The following is a 17799-nucleotide window of genomic DNA, read 5'->3' as shown; positions in this document are numbered from 1 at the left end:
CTCATGTTTTACTGAGACTGTGTTTTCAGATGCATGTTGGGTAGGATGGTCACCTTCAGAACAATACCAACTGTGTGTGTTTATATTTTATGTGTGAGAAACGCATACAAACATCTCTTGAGATTGAAGGTAGTCAGCGATGCACGGTGTAAACAGCAATATCAGGCCGACTTCTGCAACAACTAAGAGTATGAATCACAAGGCCCCATAGCGATCATGTTGCGTGAAGCGCATCTGTGCACAGATGTTTGTGTGCTACGTCTTGCATCGCGCTCCGCTGCAATATCCTGCTGCTCCTGGCAACCTCATCACTGAGTCTGTTTAAAGTGATAGATTTCATATCAGATGTTGTTATAAAGAACCTCTGCATATCACCACTGTGTTGCAGCTACAATCTCTTACCAAGCTAGTGATACTATCATGTTGCCGTTATCATGTTATGACATGTTATGTGTAAGATTTATGTGTGTGTGTGTGTGTGTGTGTCTCCCAGGAGTGTACACACAGCTCCATCATTATTGCCCTCTCAGATGCAGCGGGACCCCGCCCTCTCATCCCCCATGATGCCTAGAGCCAGCCATGACGGACAACACAACCACTCAGAGAATAACAGGTCTGTACCCAACACACACACACACACACACTATTATAGTCTCAACTTGTATAGTCTCAACTATATCCTCTGCTGTTGTATTTATATAGTATAGTTCCCTAGGGGACCGTCTAGCATCCACTGTAATGCTGATCTTTATTCTTTTCTAATAGACTGAAACGTACCAACCTGCACAGTTCATATCTATCTTATTATGATTGATCAAGAGCAGTGCACACACTTGTGTTAGTATTCACTGGCTGACCTTATGTAGTAGTATTCACTGGCTGACCTTATGTAGTAGTATTCACTGGCTGACCTTATGTAGTAGTATTCACTGGCTGACCTTATGTAGTAGTATTCACTGGCTGACCTTATGTGTTAGTATTCACTGGCTGACCTTATGTGTTAGTGTTCACTGGCTGACCTTATGTGTTAGTATTCACTGGCTGACCTTATGTGCTAATATTCACTGGCTGACCTTATGTACTAGTATTCACTGGCTGACCTTATGTGTTAGTATTCACTGGCTGACCTTATGTGCTAATATTCACTGGCTGACCTTATGTCTTAGTATTCACTGGCTGACCTTATGTGCTAATATTCACTGGCTGACCTTATGTGTTAGTATTCACTGGCTGACCTTATGTGTTAGTGTTCACTGGCTGACCTTATGTGTTAGTATTCACTGGCTGACCTTATGTGTTAGTATTCACTGGCTGACCTTATGTGTTAGTATTCACTGGCTAACCTTATGTGTTAGTATTCACTGGCTGACCTTATGTGCTAATATTCACTGGCTGACCGTATGTGTTAGTATTCACTGGCTGACCTTATGTGCTAATATTCACTGGCTGACCTTATGTGTTAGTATTCACTGGCTGACCTTATGTGTTAGTATTCACTGGCTGACCTTATGTGTTAGTATTCACTGGCTGACCTTATGTGTTAGTATTCACTGGCTGACCTTATGTGTTAGTATTCACTGGCTGACCTTATGTGTTCAAGAGCTTCTTCTTTACTGAGTTCTCGGGTAACAACTCCACACCATCTGGGGGCAAGTCTCTGTACACCTAAACATTGATGGATATCTGTCCTTGCTAATGCCTCCTCCCCGTGTACACTGGAATAACCATTAACACAGCTTACGACTTACACCGGTGAAATAAGCATTTCTATGTATACAGCATGTCTGAGAGCTGAAGGTCATTAATTAATGTCGAACCAACAGGGAGTTTAGGTTTACAGGAGGAAGTCCCTCACATCAGCAAATTACTGCCACTAAGTGATTTTCGTAACTCTTTTCTTGTGACCTGTAAAGTAGTGTTGTTGTGCTTGTGATTTAGTTTAAATAGCTGTGCCATTCCAGCAACTCTATTTTACTGAATAACTTCTTTCATTATTGATTGAATAAATGCTCCTCGTTGGCTTTGGATTTAAATATAGGCGTGGGAGGTGTTTTAGAATGTCCTTGGGTAGTCAGTTATTCATAGCAACCAATCCATTAAAAAACCAAGATGTTCAAAAGAATGATGTCTGAACCTATCCCAAGCCAAAGTCCATGGAATGACATACCTAATGACATACAGTGCATTCAGAAAGTATTCAGACCCCTTGACTTTTTCCCAAAAAATGTACGTTACAGCCTTATTCTAAAATAGATTACTTTTTTTTTGTATCAATCTACACACAATACCCCATAAAAAACAGATTGCTTGAAATTGTAGCTAATTTATCCCAAAAAAATTTAACATACCTTATTTACATAAGTATTCAGACCCTTCGCTATGAGACTGGAAATTGAGCTCAGAATCATCCTGTTTCTATTGATCATCCTTGATGTTTCTACAACTTGATTGGAAAGGCACACATCTGTCTATATACAGTAAGGTCCCACAGTTGACAGTGCATGTCAGAGCAAAAACCAAGCCATGAGGTCGAAGGAAGAACTCAGAGACGAGGCACAGATCTGGAGAAGAGTACCAGAAAATGTCTGCAGCATTGAAGGTCCCCAAGAACACAGTGGCCTCCATCATTCTTAAATGGAAGACGTTTGGAACCACCAAGACTCTTCCTAGAGCTGGCCGGATCGAGGCAAAGATGAACGGGGCAAAGTACAGAGAGATCCTTGATGAAAACCTGCTCCAGAGCGCTCAGGACCTCAGACTGGGGCGAACGTTCACCTTCAAACAGGACAACGACCCTAAGCACACAGTCAAGACAACGCAGGAGTGGCTTCGGGACAAGTCTCTGAATGTCCTTGAGTGGCCCAGCCAAACCCCGGACTTGAACCTGATCGAACATCTCTGAAGAGACCTGAAAATAGCTGTGCAGCAACGCTCCTCATCCAACCTGACAGAGCTTGAGAGGATCTGCAGAGAAGAATGGGAGAAACTCCCCAAATACAGGTGTGCCAAGCTTGTAGCATCATAACCAAGAAGACTCAAGGCTGTAATCGCTGCCAAAGGTGCTTCAACAAAGTACTGAGTAAAGGGTCTGAATACTTATGTAAATGTGATATTAATTCTTTTAAATAAATTAGCATAAATGTCCAAAAAACTGTTTTTGCTTTGTCATTATGGGGTATTGTGTGTAGAATGATGAGGGGGAAAAAAGATGTAATCAATTTTAGAATAAGGCTATAATGTAACAAAATGTGTAAGAATTCAAGGGGTCTTAATATTTTCCCGAATGCACTGTACCTAATGACATGACCTCCATTAATTGGTACAAATTTAGCCCCGTTTTCATGGCTATAAAAGATCTTGAAGTCTGACTGTCTGATACCACCTGTATGGGACATGTTTTACTGTCTCTCTTTCTCTCTCTCCTTTATTGTGTTCCTTGTAATCCTCCTGGTTTCCTCTAAACCACACCCTTTATCTTTCTCATCCATCTTGCCCTCTCTTGCATTCTCTTCGTTTGTCTGTTTGTCTCTCTCTGTCTTCCCCCCCCCCCCCCCTCTCTCTCTCTCTCTCTCTTTCTTCCCCTGTCTCTCTCTTTGTCTTCCCCTGTCAATTCAATTCAATTCAAGGGGCTTTATTGGCATGGGAAACATGTGTTAACATTGCCAAAGCAAGTGAGGTAGATAATATACAAAAGTCAAATAAACAATAAAAATGAACAGTAAACATTACACATACAGACGTTTCAAAACAATAAAGACATTACAAATGTCATATTATATATATGCAGTGTTGTAACAATGTACAAATGGTTAAAGCACACAAGTTAAAATAAATAAACATAAATATGGGTTGTATTTACAGTGGTGTTTGTTCTTCACTGGTTGCCCTTTTCTTGTGGCAACAGGTCACAAATCTTGCTGCTGTGATGGCACACTGTGGAATTTCACCCAGTAGATATGGGAGTTTATCAAAATTGGATTTGTTTTCGAATTCTCTCTCTCTTCTTCCTCTTCTTCCTCTGTCTCTCTCTGTGTCTTCCCCTGTCTCTCTCTCTGTTTCTTCCCCTGTCTCTCTCTCTGTCTTTCCCTGTCTATTTCTGTCTGTCTCTCTCTCTCTCTCCCTTTCCCTCTCTCTGTCTCTCTCTCTGTCTCTCTCTCTTCCCATGATTTTCTCTTTCCCTTACCCTCTCTCTGTCTCTCCCCCCTGGTATCAGCTCTGATGACTCCCGTGCTAGTTCTGGCCTGTCGTTTCCCAGCTCAGCAGGGGCCTTCTCAGAGACAGCAGGGCCAGCCGGGTGTTCAGACCTGGGCTTCGACACCACCGTGGAGCCCCTGGATGTCTCCTCTCTGGGACACAACCTGGACATGCTGAAAGGTGACTTACCCTAGCTCAATCTCCTCTCTGGGACACAACCTGGACATGCTGAAAGGTGACTTACCCTAGCTCAATCTCCTCTCTGGGACACAACCTGGACATGCTGAAAGGTGACTTACCCTAGCTCAATCTCCTCTCTGGGACACAACCTGGACATGCTGAAAGGTGACTTACCCTAGCTCAATCTCCTCTCTGGGACACAACCTGGACATGCTGAAAGGTGACTTACCCTAGCTCAATCTCCTCTCTGGGACACAACCTGGACATGCTGAAAGGTGACTTACCCTAGCTCAATCTCCTCTCTGGGACACAACCTGGACATGCTGAAAGGTGACTTACCCTAGCTCAATCTCCTCTCTGGGACACAACCTGGACATGCTGAAAGGTGACTTACCCTAGCTCAATCTCCTCTCTGGGACACAACCTGGACATGCTGAAAGGTGACTTACCCTAGCTCAATCTCCTCTCTGGGACACAACCTGGACATGCTGAAAGGTGACTAACCCTAGCTCAATCTGCTCTCCTTTTCACCAATGACTGGCTCCCTCTCTGTATCTGTCTCTGCCTTTCTTCATGTCTCTCTCTTTAGCAGGTGGACATTTTGTCATGACACTTATTGGGACTGGTTCTGATACCTCCCTCTACCTCATAGAACTGTGTTGGCTCGTCATCAATCTCTTTCTCTCTGTTCCCTCAATACTTTGTAGTGTGATTCTCTTGTTCTAGATGTGTGATAATCTACAGTTGAAGTTGGAAGTTTACAAACACTTAGGTTGGAGTCATTAAAACTTGTTTTTCAACCACTCCACAGATTTCTTGTTAACAAACTATTGTTTTGGCAAGTCGGGTAGGACATCTACTTTGTGCATGACACAAGTAATTTTTCCAACAATTGTTTACAGACAGATTATTTCACTTATAATTTACTGTATCATAATTCCAGTGGGTCAGAAGTTTACATAGAAGTTGACTGTGCCTTTAAAAAGCTTGGACAATTCCAGAAAATTATGTCATGGCTTTAGAAGCTTCTGTTTGGCTAATTGACATCATTTGAGTCAATTGGAGGTGTACCTGTGGATGTATTTCAAGGCCTACCTTCAAACTCAGAGCCTCTTTGCTTGACATCATGGGAAAATCAAAAGAAATCAGCCAAGACCTCAGAAAAAAGGTGTTGGCCTCCAGAAGTCTGGTTCATCCTTGGGAGCAATTTCCAAACGCCTGAAGGTACCACGTTCATTTGTACAAACAATAGTACGCAAGTGTAAACACCATGGGATCCCGCAGCCGTCATACCACTCAGGAAGGAGACGCGTTCTGTCTCCTAGAGATGTGAAAAGTGCAATTCAATCCCAGAACAACAGCAAAGGACCTTGTGAAGATGCTGGAGGAAACAGGTACAAAAGTATCTATATCCACAGTAAAACAAGTCCTATATCGACATAACCTGAAAGGCCGCTCAGCAAGGAAGAAGCCACTGCTCCAAAACCGCCATAAAAAGGCCAGACTATGGTTTGCAACTGCACACGGGGACAAATATCGTACTTTTTGGAGAAATGTCCTCTGGTCTGATGAAACAAAAACAGAACTGTTTGGCCATAATGACCATCGTTACGTTTGGAGGAAAAAGGGGGGGGCTTGGAAGCCGAAGAGCACCATCCCAACCATGAAGCTCGGGGGTGGCAGCATCATGTTGTGGGGGTGCTTTGCTGCAGGAGGGACTGGTGCATTTCACAAAATAGATGGCGTCACGAGGAAGGTATATTATGTGGATATATTGAAGCAGCATCTCAAGACATCAGTCAGGAAGTTAAAGCTTGGTCGCAAATGGGTCTTCCAAATGGACAATGACCCCAAGCATACTTCCAAAGTTGTGGCAAAATGGCTTAAGGATAACAAAGTCATGGTATTGGAGTGGCCATCACAAAGCCATGACCTCAATCCTATAGAAAATATGTGGGCAGAACTGAAAAAGTGTGTGCGAGCAAGGAGGCCTACAAACCTGACTCAGTTACACCAGCTCTGTCCGGAGGAATGGGCCAAAATTCACCCAACTTATTGTGGGAAGCTTGTGGAAGGCTACCCGAAACGTTTGACCCAAGTTAAACAATTTAAAGGCAATGCTACCAAATACTAATTGAGTGTATGTAAACTTCTGACCCACTGGGAATGTTTTGAAATAAATAAAAGCTGAAATAAATCATTCTCTCTACTATTATTCTGACATTTCACATTCTTAAAATGAAGTGCTGATTCTAACTGACCTAAGACAGGGAATTTGTACTAGGATTAAATGTCAGGAATTGTGAAAAACTGAGTTTAAATGTATTTGGCTAAGGTGTATGTAAACTTCCGACTTTAACTCTATGTCTCCTCCCTAGATGTACCGGTTATGGATCCTCTTTATATATAAAAGCACACATCTTTCCAAGTATTAGTAACTCATTGGTTGTGTACTTGTTTCTCCCCCAGATCAAGTAGAATCTGGCCACACTCCTGACGCCCCTCGCCCCGGCTCCGAGCTTCTCTCTCCGGGCGCCACCGCCACCATGGCACGCCCAGGCTCCAACGCCAAACCCATCCTGCCACCTATCCTGTCCGGACGCAAGACCCCCGGACCCAGCCCTAAGCCCCAAACCCTGAGACAAGAGAGAGAGGGAGAGGGAGATGAGGAGTGAAGAGGTACAGGAGGCAGGGAGAGGAGGATGTGTGAAGAGGTACAGGAGAGAGGGAGAGGAGAAACAGGAATGAGGGAGAGGAGGAGTGTAGAGGTACAGAAGAGAGGTAGAGGAGGAGTGAAGAGGTACAGGAGAGAGGGAGAGGAGGAGTGAAGAGGTACATGAGAGAGGAAGAGGAGGAGTGAAGAGGTACAGAAGAGAGAAAGAGGAGGAGTGAAGAGGTACATGAGAGAGGAAGAGGAGGAGTGAAGAGGTACATGAGAGAGGAAGAGGAGGAGTGAAAAGGTACAGAAGAGAGGTAGAGGAGGAGTGAAGAGGTACAGGAGAGAGGGAGAGGAGGAGTGAAGAGGTACAGAAGAGAGGTAGAGGAGGAGTGAAGAGGTACATGAGAGAGGAAGAGGAGGAGTGAAGAGGTACAGAAGAGAGAAAGAGGAGGAGTGAAGAGGTACATGAGAGAGGTAGAGGAGGAGTGAAGAGGTACATGAGAGAGGTAGAGGAGGAGTGAAGAGGTACATGAGAGAGGTAGAGGAGGAGTGAAGAGGTACATGAGAGAGATAGAGGAGGAGTGTAGAGGTACATGAGAGAGGTAGAGGAGGAGTGAAGAGGTACATGAGAGAGGAAGAGGAGGAGTGAAGGGGTACATGAGAGAGGGAGAGGAGGAGTGTAGAGGTACAGAAGAGAGGTAGAGGAGGAGTGAAGAGGTACATGAGAGAGGAAGATGAGGAGTGAAGAGGTACAGAAAAGAGGAAGAGGAGGAGTGAAGAGGTACATGAGAGAGGAGGAAGAGGTACATGAGAGAGGAGGAAGAGGAGGAGTGAAGAGGTACATGGGAGAGGAGGAGTGAAGAGGTACAGAAGAGAGGGAGAGGAGGAGTGAAGAGGTACATGAGAGAGGAAGAGGAGGAGTGAAGAGGTACATGAGAGAGGTAGAGGAGGATATGAAGAGGTACATGAGAGAGGGAGAGGAGGAGTGAAGAGGTACATGAGAGAGGTAGAGGAGGAGTGAAGAGGTACGTGAGAGAGGTAGAGGAGGATATGAAGAGGTACAGGAGAGAGGAAGAGGAGGAGTGAAGAGGTACATGAGAGAGGAAGAGGAGGAGTGTAGAGGTACAGTAGAGAGAGAGGGACAAGTAGATGCTCTTAAGAGTTGAAAGTTCACACAGAGATTGAACAATGATGGACACATTCACCTGACTTTTCTGAATAAAGACGTACCTGTGTGTTAGCTGGTCCAGATGGAGTCATTCATTCACTAATAATATAATCACAGGATAGAATAATAAGAATGTAAGGACATTACACCAAATATAATGATTCCCTGCTTCAACTCAAACCGAAACATACATTATAATACATTTAGTCCATGGCATGTGCCAAACTCTTGACTTCTCAGTCTTGCTATTGGGCTCCCGAGTGGCACAGCGATCACTGCATCTAAGTGCTAGAGGCGTCACTACAGACCATGGTTCGATTCCAGGCTGTATCACAACCGGAAGTGATTGGGAGTCCCATAGGGCGGCGCACAATTGGCCCAGCGTCGTTAGGGTTTGTCCGGAGTAGGCCGTCATTGTAAGTACGAATTTGTTCTTAACTGTCTTGCCTAGTTAAATAAAGGTTAAATAAATAAAATATTGACTACATAATCTATTGTTGTTGCTATAACCTGTACTGCAATGCAGAAAGATATCCTGTCACTCATTAATAAAGATGAGTACAGTATAATAAGAGAGATAATTGAGCTGTTCTTCAATCGCTGCCAAAGGGAGAGTTATCTGTGTGCTCTGTTGTAGGGCAGGGTATCTACTGTATAAGGGTGAGTTATCTGTGTGCTCTGTTGTAGGGCAGGGCTGGGTATCTACTGTATTAGGGTGAGTTATCTGTGTGCTCTGTTGTAGGGCAGGGCTGGGTATCTACTGTATAAGGGAGAGTTATCTGTGTGTTCTGTTGCAGGGCTGGGTATCTACTGTATAAGGGAGAGTTATCTGTGTGCTCTGTTGTAGGGCAGGGCTGGGTATCTACTGTATAAGGGAGAGTTATCTGTGTGTTCTGTTGCAGGGCTGGGTATCTACTGTATAAGGGAGAGTTATCTGTGTGTTCTGTTGTAGGGCTGGGTATCTACTGTATAAGGGTGAGTTATCTGTGTGCTCTGTTGTAGGCCAGGGCTGGGTATCTACTGTATAAGGGTGAGTTATCTGTGTGCTCTGTTGTAGGGCAGGGCTGGGTATCTACTGTATAAGGGTGAGTTATCTGTGTGTTCTGTTGTAGGGCAGGGTATCTACTGTATAAGGGTGAGTTATCTGTGTGTTCTGTTGTAGGGCAGGGTATCTACTGTATAAGGGAGAGTTATCTGTGTGTTCTGTTGTAGGGCTGGGTATCTACTGTATAAGGGTGAGTTATCTGTGTGCTCTGTTGTAGGCCAGGGCTGGGTATCTACTGTATAAGGGTGAGTTATCTGTGTGTTCTGTTGTAGAGCAGGACTGGGTATCTACTGTATAAGGGTGAGTTATCTGTGTGCTCTGTTGTAGGACAGGGCTGGGTATCTACTGTATAAGGGTGAGTTATCTGTGTGCTCTGTTGTAGGGCTGGGTATCTACTATATAAGGGTGAGTTATCTGTGTGCTCTGTTGCAGGACTGGGTATCTACTATATAAGGGTGAGTTATCTGTGTGCTCTGTTGCAGGGCTGGGTATCTACTGTATAAGGGTGAGTTATCTGTGTGCTCTGTTGTAGGGCAGGGCTGGGTATCTACTGTATAAGGGTGAGTTATCTGTGTGCTCTGTTGTAGGGCAGGGCTGGGTATCTACTGTATAAGGGTGAGTTATCTGTGTGCTCTGTTGTAGGGCAGGGCTGGGTATCTACTGTATAAGGGAGAGTTATCTGTGTGTTCTGTTGTAGGGCAGGGCTGGGTATCTACTGTATAAGGGAGAGTTATCTGTGTGCTCTGTTGCAGGGCTGGGTATCCACTGTATAAGGGTGAGTTATCTGTGTGCTCTGTTGTAGGACAGGGCTGGGTATCTACTGTATGAGGGTGAGTTATCTGTGTGCTCTGTTGCAGGGCTGGGTATCTACTGTATAAGGGTGAGTTATCTGTGTGCTCTGTTGTAGGGCAGGGCTGGGTATCTACTGTATAAGGGTGAGTTATCTGTGTGCTCTGTTGCAGGGCTGGGTATCTACTGTATAAGGGAGAGTTATCTGTGTGTTCTGTTGTAGGGCAGGGCTGGGTATCTACTGTATAAGGGAGAGTTATCTGTGTGCTCTGTTGTAGGAAAGGGCTGGGTATCTACTGTATAAGGGTGAGTTTTCTGTGTGTTCTGTTGTAGGGCTGGGTATCTACTGTATAAGGGAGAGTTATCTGTGTGCTCTGTTGTAGGGCAGGGCTGGGTATCTACTGTATAAGGGTGAGTTATCTGTGTGTTCTGTTGCAGGGCTGGGTATCTACTGTATCAGGGAGAGTTATCTGTGTGCTCTGTTGTAGGACAGGGCTGGGTATCTACTGTATAAGGGTGAGTTATATGTGTGCTCTGTTGTAGAGCAGGGCTGGGTATCTACTATATAAGGGTGAGTTATCTGTGTGTTCTGTTGCAGGGCTGGGTATCTACTGTATAAGGGTGAGTTATCTGTGTGTTCTGTTGCAGGGCTGGGTATCTACTGTATAAGGGAGAGTTATCTGTGTGCTCTGTTGTAGGACAGGGCTGGGTATCTACTGTATAAGGGTGAGTTATCTGTGTGCTCTGTTGTAGAGCAGGGCTGGGTATCTACTGTATAAGGGTGAGTTATCTGTGTGTTCTGTTGCAGGGCTGGGTATCTACTGTATAAGGGAGAGTTATCTGTGTGCTCTGTTGTAGGACAGGGCTGGGTATCTACTGTATAAGGGTGAGTTATCTGTGTGCTCTGTTGTAGAGCAGGGCTGGGTATCTACTATATAAGGGTGAGTTATCTGTGTGCTCTGTTGTAGGGCAGGGCTGGGTATCTACTGTATAAGGGTGAGTTATCTGTGTGCTCTGTTGCAGGGCTGGGTATCTACTGTATAAGGGTGAGTTATCTGTGTGCTCTGTTGCAGGGCTGGGTATCTACTGTATAAGGGAGAGTTATCTGTGTGTTCTGTTGCAGGGCTGGGTATCTACTGTATAAGGGAGAGTTATCTGTGTGCTCTGTTGTAGGGCAGGGCTGGGTATCTACTGTATAAGGGTGAGTTATCTGTGTGCTCTGTTGTAGGGCTGGGTATCTACTGTATAAGGGAGAGTTATCTGTGTGTTCTGTTGCAGGGCAGGGCTGGGTATCTACTGTATAAGGGAGAGTTATCTGTGTGCTCTGTTGTAGGGCAGGGCTGGGTATATACTGTATAAGGGTGAGTTATCTGTGTGCTTTGTTGTAGAGCAGGGCTGGGTATCTACTGTATAAGGGTGAGTTATCTGTTGCAGGGCTGGGTATCTACTGTACACGGGATAATTATCTGTGTGCTCTGTTGTAGAGCAGGGCTGGGTATCTACTGTATAAGGGTGAGTTATCTGTGTGCTCTGTTGCAGGGCTGGGTATCTACTGTATAAGGGATAGTTATCTGTGTGCTCTGTTGTAGGGCAGGGCTGGGTATCTACTGTATAAGGGTGAGTTATCTGTGTGCTCTGTTGTAGAGCAGGGCTGGGTATCTACTATATAAGGGTGAGTTATCTGTGTGTTCTGTTGTAGGGCAGGGCTGGGTATCTACTGTATAAGGGAGAGTTATCTGTGTGCTCTGTTGTAGGGCAGGGCTGGGTATCTACTGTATAAGGGTGAGTTATCTGTGTGTTCTGTTGTAGGGCAAGGCTGGGTATCTACTGTATAAGGGTGAGTTATCTGTGTGTTCTGTTGTAGGGCTGGGTATCTACTGTATAAGGGAGAGTTATCTGTGTGTTCTGTTGTAGGGCAGGGCTGGGTATCTACTGTATAAGGGTGAGTTATCTGTGTGTTCTGTTGTAGAGCAGGACTGGGTATCTACTGTATAAGGGTGAGTTATCTGTGTGCTCTGTTGTAGGGCAGGGCTGGGTATCTACTGTATAAGGGAGAGTTATCTGTGTGTTCTGTTGTAGGGCAGGGCTGGGTATCTACTGTATAAGGGTGAGTTATCTGTGTGCTCTGTTGTAGAGCAGGACTGGGTATCTACTGTATAAGGGTGAGTTATCTGTGTGTTCTGTTGCAAGGCTGGGTATCTACTATATAAGGGTGAGTTATCTGTGTGTTCTGTTGCAGGGCAGGGCTGGGTATCTACTATATAAGGGTGAGTTATCTGTGTGTTCTGTTGTAGGGCAGGGCTGGGTATCTACTGTATAAGGGTGAGTTATCTGTGTGCTCTGTTGTAGAGCAGGACTGGGTATCTACTGTATAAGGGTGAGTTATCTGTGTGCTCTGTTGTAGGGCAAGGCTAGGTATCTACTGTATAAGGGTGAGTTATCTGTGTGTTCTGTTGTAGAGCAGGACTGGGTATCTACTGTATAAGGGAGAGTTATCTGTGTGTTCTGTTGTAGGGCTGGGTATCTACTGTATAAGGGAGAGTTATCTGTGTGCTCTGTTGTAGGGCAGGACTGGGTATCTACTGTATAAGGGTGAGTTATCTGTGTGTTCTGTTGTAGGGCTGGGTATCTACTGTATAAGGGAGAGTTATCTGTGTGTTCTGTTGTAGGGCTGGGTATCTACTGTATAAGGGAGAGTTATCTGTGTGCTCTGTTGTAGAGCAGGGCTAGGTATCTACTGTATAAGGGAGAGTTATCTGTGTGTTCTGTTGTAGGGCAGGGCTGGGTATCTACTGTATAAGGGTGAGTTATCTGTGTGTTCTGTTGTAGGGCAGGGCTGGGTATCTACTATATAAGGGTGAGTTATCTGTGTGTTCTGTTGTAGGGCAGGGCTGGGTATCTACTGTATAAGGGTGAGTTATCTGTGTGTTCTGTTGTAGAGCAGGACTGGGTATCTACTGTATAAGGGAGAGTTATCTGTGTGTTCTGTTGTAGGGCTGGGTATCTACTGTATAAGGGAGAGTTATCTGTGTGCTCTGTTGTAGGGCAGGACTGGGTATCTACTATATAAGGGAGAGTTATCTGTGTGCTCTGTTGTAGGGCAGGGCTGGGTATCTACTGTATAAGGGAGAGTTATCTGTGTGTTCTGTTGCAGGGCTGGGTATCTACTGTATAAGGGAGAGTTATCTGTGTGCTCTGTTGCAGGGCTGGGTATCTACTGTATAAGGGAGTTATCTGTGTGCTCTGTTGTAGAGCAGGGCTGGGTATCTACTGTATAAGGGAGAGTTATCTGTGTGCTCTGTTGCAGGGCTGGGTATCTACTGTATAAGGGTGAGTTATCTGTGTGCTCTGTTGCTGGGCTGAGGTATCTACTGTATAAGGGAGAGTTATCTGTGTGCTCTGTTGTAGAGCAGGGCTGGGTATCTACTGTATAAGGGAGATTTATCTGTGTGCTCTGTTGTAGGACAGGACTGGGTATCTACTGTATAAGGGTGAGTTATCTGTGTGTTCTGTTGTAGGGCTGGGTATCTACTGTATAAGGGAGAGTTATCTGTGTGTTCTGTTGTAGGGCTGGGTATCTACTGTATAAGGGAGAGTTATCTGTGTGCTCTGTTGTAGAGCAGGGCTCGGTATCTACTGTATAAGGGAGAGTTATCTGTGTGCTCTGTTGTAGAGCAGGGCTCGGTATCTACTGTATAAGGGAGAGTTATCTGTGTGTTCTGTTGTAGGGCAGGGCTGGGTATCTACTGTATAAGGGTGAGTTATCTGTGTGTTCTGTTGTAGAGCAGGACTGGGTATCTACTGTATAAGGGAGAGTTATCTGTGTGTTCTGTTGTAGGGCTGGGTATCTACTGTATAAGGGAGAGTTATCTGTGTGCTCTGTTGTAGGGCAGGACTGGGTATCTACTATATAAGGGAGAGTTATCTGTGTGCTCTGTTGTAGGGCAGGGCTGGGTATCTACTGTATAAGGGAGAGTTATCTGTGTGTTCTGTTGCAGGGCTGGGTATCTACTGTATAAGGGAGAGTTATCTGTGTGCTCTGTTGCAGGGCTGGGTATCTACTGTATAAGGGAGTTATCTGTGTGCTCTGTTGTAGAGCAGGGCTGGGTATCTACTGTATAAGGGTGAGTTATCTGTGTGCTCTGTTGTAGAGCAGGACTGGGTATCTACTGTATAAGGGTGAGTTATCTGTGTGTTCTGTTGCAAGGCTGGGTATCTACTATATAAGGGTGAGTTATCTGTGTGTTCTGTTGCAGGGCAGGGCTGGGTATCTACTATATAAGGGTGAGTTATCTGTGTGTTCTGTTGTAGGGCAGGGCTGGGTATCTACTGTATAAGGGTGAGTTATCTGTGTGCTCTGTTGTAGAGCAGGACTGGGTATCTACTGTATAAGGGTGAGTTATCTGTGTGCTCTGTTGTAGGGCAAGGCTAGGTATCTACTGTATAAGGGTGAGTTATCTGTGTGTTCTGTTGTAGAGCAGGACTGGGTATCTACTGTATAAGGGAGAGTTATCTGTGTGTTCTGTTGTAGGGCTGGGTATCTACTGTATAAGGGAGAGTTATCTGTGTGCTCTGTTGTAGGGCAGGACTGGGTATCTACTGTATAAGGGTGAGTTATCTGTGTGTTCTGTTGTAGGGCTGGGTATCTACTGTATAAGGGAGAGTTATCTGTGTGTTCTGTTGTAGGGCTGGGTATCTACTGTATAAGGGAGAGTTATCTGTGTGCTCTGTTGTAGAGCAGGGCTAGGTATCTACTGTATAAGGGAGAGTTATCTGTGTGTTCTGTTGTAGGGCAGGGCTGGGTATCTACTGTATAAGGGTGAGTTATCTGTGTGTTCTGTTGTAGGGCAGGGCTGGGTATCTACTATATAAGGGTGAGTTATCTGTGTGTTCTGTTGTAGGGCAGGGCTGGGTATCTACTGTATAAGGGTGAGTTATCTGTGTGTTCTGTTGTAGAGCAGGACTGGGTATCTACTGTATAAGGGAGAGTTATCTGTGTGTTCTGTTGTAGGGCTGGGTATCTACTGTATAAGGGAGAGTTATCTGTGTGCTCTGTTGTAGGGCAGGACTGGGTATCTACTATATAAGGGAGAGTTATCTGTGTGCTCTGTTGTAGGGCAGGGCTGGGTATCTACTGTATAAGGGAGAGTTATCTGTGTGTTCTGTTGCAGGGCTGGGTATCTACTGTATAAGGGAGAGTTATCTGTGTGCTCTGTTGCAGGGCTGGGTATCTACTGTATAAGGGAGTTATCTGTGTGCTCTGTTGTAGAGCAGGGCTGGGTATCTACTGTATAAGGGAGAGTTATCTGTGTGCTCTGTTGCAGGGCTGGGTATCTACTGTATAAGGGTGAGTTATCTGTGTGCTCTGTTGCTGGGCTGAGGTATCTACTGTATAAGGGAGAGTTATCTGTGTGCTCTGTTGTAGAGCAGGGCTGGGTATCTACTGTATAAGGGAGATTTATCTGTGTGCTCTGTTGTAGGGCAGGACTGGGTATCTACTGTATAAGGGTGAGTTATCTGTGTGTTCTGTTGTAGGGCTGGGTATCTACTGTATAAGGGAGAGTTATCTGTGTGTTCTGTTGTAGGGCTGGGTATCTACTGTATAAGGGAGAGTTATCTGTGTGCTCTGTTGTAGAGCAGGGCTCGGTATCTACTGTATAAGGGAGAGTTATCTGTGTGCTCTGTTGTAGAGCAGGGCTCGGTATCTACTGTATAAGGGAGAGTTATCTGTGTGTTCTGTTGTAGGGCAGGGCTGGGTATCTACTGTATAAGGGTGAGTTATCTGTGTGTTCTGTTGTAGAGCAGGACTGGGTATCTACTGTATAAGGGAGAGTTATCTGTGTGTTCTGTTGTAGGGCTGGGTATCTACTGTATAAGGGAGAGTTATCTGTGTGCTCTGTTGTAGGGCAGGACTGGGTATCTACTATATAAGGGAGAGTTATCTGTGTGCTCTGTTGTAGGGCAGGGCTGGGTATCTACTGTATAAGGGAGAGTTATCTGTGTGTTCTGTTGCAGGGCTGGGTATCTACTGTATAAGGGAGAGTTATCTGTGTGCTCTGTTGCAGGGCTGGGTATCTACTGTATAAGGGAGTTATCTGTGTGCTCTGTTGTAGAGCAGGGCTGGGTATCTACTGTATAAGGGAGTTATCTGTGTGCTCTGTTGTAGAGCAGGGCTGGGTATCTACTGTATAAGGGAGAGTTATCTGTGTGCTCTGTTGCAGGGGTGGGTATCTACTGTATAAGGGAGTTATCTGTGTGCTCTGTTGTAGAGCAGGGCTGGGTATCTACTGTATAAGGGAGAGTTATCTGTGTGCTCTGTTGCAGGGCTGGGTATCTACTGTATAAGGGTGAGTTATCTGTGTGCTCTGTTGCTGGGCTGAGGTATCTACTGTATAAGGGAGAGTTATCTGTGTGCTCTGTTGTAGACCAGGGCTGGGTATCTACTGTATAAGGGAGAGTTATCTGTTGCAGGGCTGGGTATCTACTGTACAAGGGAGAATTATCTGTGTGCTCTGTTGTAGAGCAGGGCTGGGTATCTACTGTATAAGGGTGAGTTATCTGTGTGCTCTGTTGCAGGGCTGGGTATCTACTGTATAAGGGAGAGTTATCTGTGTGCTCTGTTGTAGGGCAGGGCTGGGTATCTACTGTATAAGGGTGAGTTATCTGTGTGCTCTGTTGTAGAGCAGGGCTGGGTATCTACTTAATAAGGGTGAGTTATCTGTGTGTTCTGTTGTAGGGCAGGGCTGGGTATCTACTGTATAAGGGAGAGTTATCTGTGTGCTCTGTTGTAGGGCAGGGCTGGGTATCTACTGTATAAGGGTGAGTTATCTGTGTGTTCTGTTGTAGGGCAAGGCTGGGTATCTACTGTATAAGGGTGAGTTATCTGTGTGTTCTGTTGTAGGGCTGGGTATCTACTGTATAAGGGTGAGTTATCTGTGTGTTCTGTTGTAGAGCAGGACTGGGTATCTACTGTATAAGGGTGAGTTATGTGTGCTCTGTTGTAGGGCAGGGCTGGGTATCTACTGTATAAGGGAGAGTTATCTGTGTGTTCTGTTGTAGGGCAGGGCTGGGTATCTACTGTATAAGGGTGAGTTATCTGTGTGTTCTGTTGTAGAGCAGGACTGGGTATCTACTGTATAAGGGTGAGTTATCTGTGTGTTCTGTTGTAGAGCAGGACTGGGTATCTACTGTATAAGGGTGAGTTATCTGTGTGCTCTGTTGTAGAGCAGGACTGGGTATCTACTGTATAAGGGTGAGTTATCTGTGTGTTCTGTTGCAAGGCTGGGTATCTACTATATAAGGGTGAGTTATCTGTGTGTTCTGTTGCAGGGCAGGGCTGGGTATCTACTATATAAGGGTGAGTTATCTGTGTGTTCTGTTGTAGGGCAGGGCTGGGTATCTACTGTATAAGGGTGAGTTATCTGTGTGTTCTGTTGTAGAGCAGGACTGGGTATCTACTGTATAAGGGTGAGTTATCTGTGTGCTCTGTTGTAGGGCAAGGCTAGGTATCTACTGTATAAGGGTGAGTTATCTGTGTGTTCTGTTGTAGAGCAGGACTGGGTATCTACTGTATAAGGGAGAGTTATCTGTGTGTTCTGTTTTAGGGCTGGGTATCTACTGTATAAGGGAGAGTTATCTGTGTGCTCTGTTGTAGGGCAGGACTGGGTATCTACTGTATAAGGGTGAGTTATCTGTGTGTTCTGTTGTAGGGCTGGGTATCTACTGTATAAGGGAGAGTTATCTGTGTGTTCTGTTGTAGGGCTG

The 17799-nt window shown here is 45.2% G+C and overlaps 1 protein-coding gene across 3 annotated transcripts in view; it reads left to right on the top strand.

The window, feature by feature from the left end:
• The window catches only part of LOC139533784 (leucine-rich repeat and guanylate kinase domain-containing protein-like), a 42927-nt gene extending 34654 nt beyond the window's left edge, over window positions 1-8273 (top strand). The window contains exons 18-21 of one of the 3 annotated variants that reach the window (XR_011666851.1): window positions 494-613; window positions 4214-4374; window positions 6844-7462; window positions 7495-8273. Coding sequence is in view for 2 of the 3 variants with exons in the window: in XM_071332152.1 (XP_071188253.1) it covers window positions 494-613; window positions 4214-4374; window positions 6844-7049 (487 nt within the window). In the remaining variant the exon portion in view is untranslated. Of the gene's footprint in view, window positions 1-493; window positions 614-4213; window positions 4375-6843 lie in introns of all 3 variants that reach the window. The other 2 variants (XM_071332152.1, XM_071332153.1) reach the window with 2 other exon arrangements.
• The last annotated feature ends 9526 nt before the right edge of the window (window positions 8274-17799 follow it).

Source organism: Salvelinus alpinus, chromosome 11 (genome assembly GCF_045679555.1).
Source record: "Salvelinus alpinus chromosome 11, SLU_Salpinus.1, whole genome shotgun sequence".
NCBI classification, from domain to species: domain Eukaryota; kingdom Metazoa; phylum Chordata; class Actinopteri; order Salmoniformes; family Salmonidae; genus Salvelinus; species Salvelinus alpinus.
This window is presented reverse-complemented; position numbering and strand designations above follow the sequence as displayed.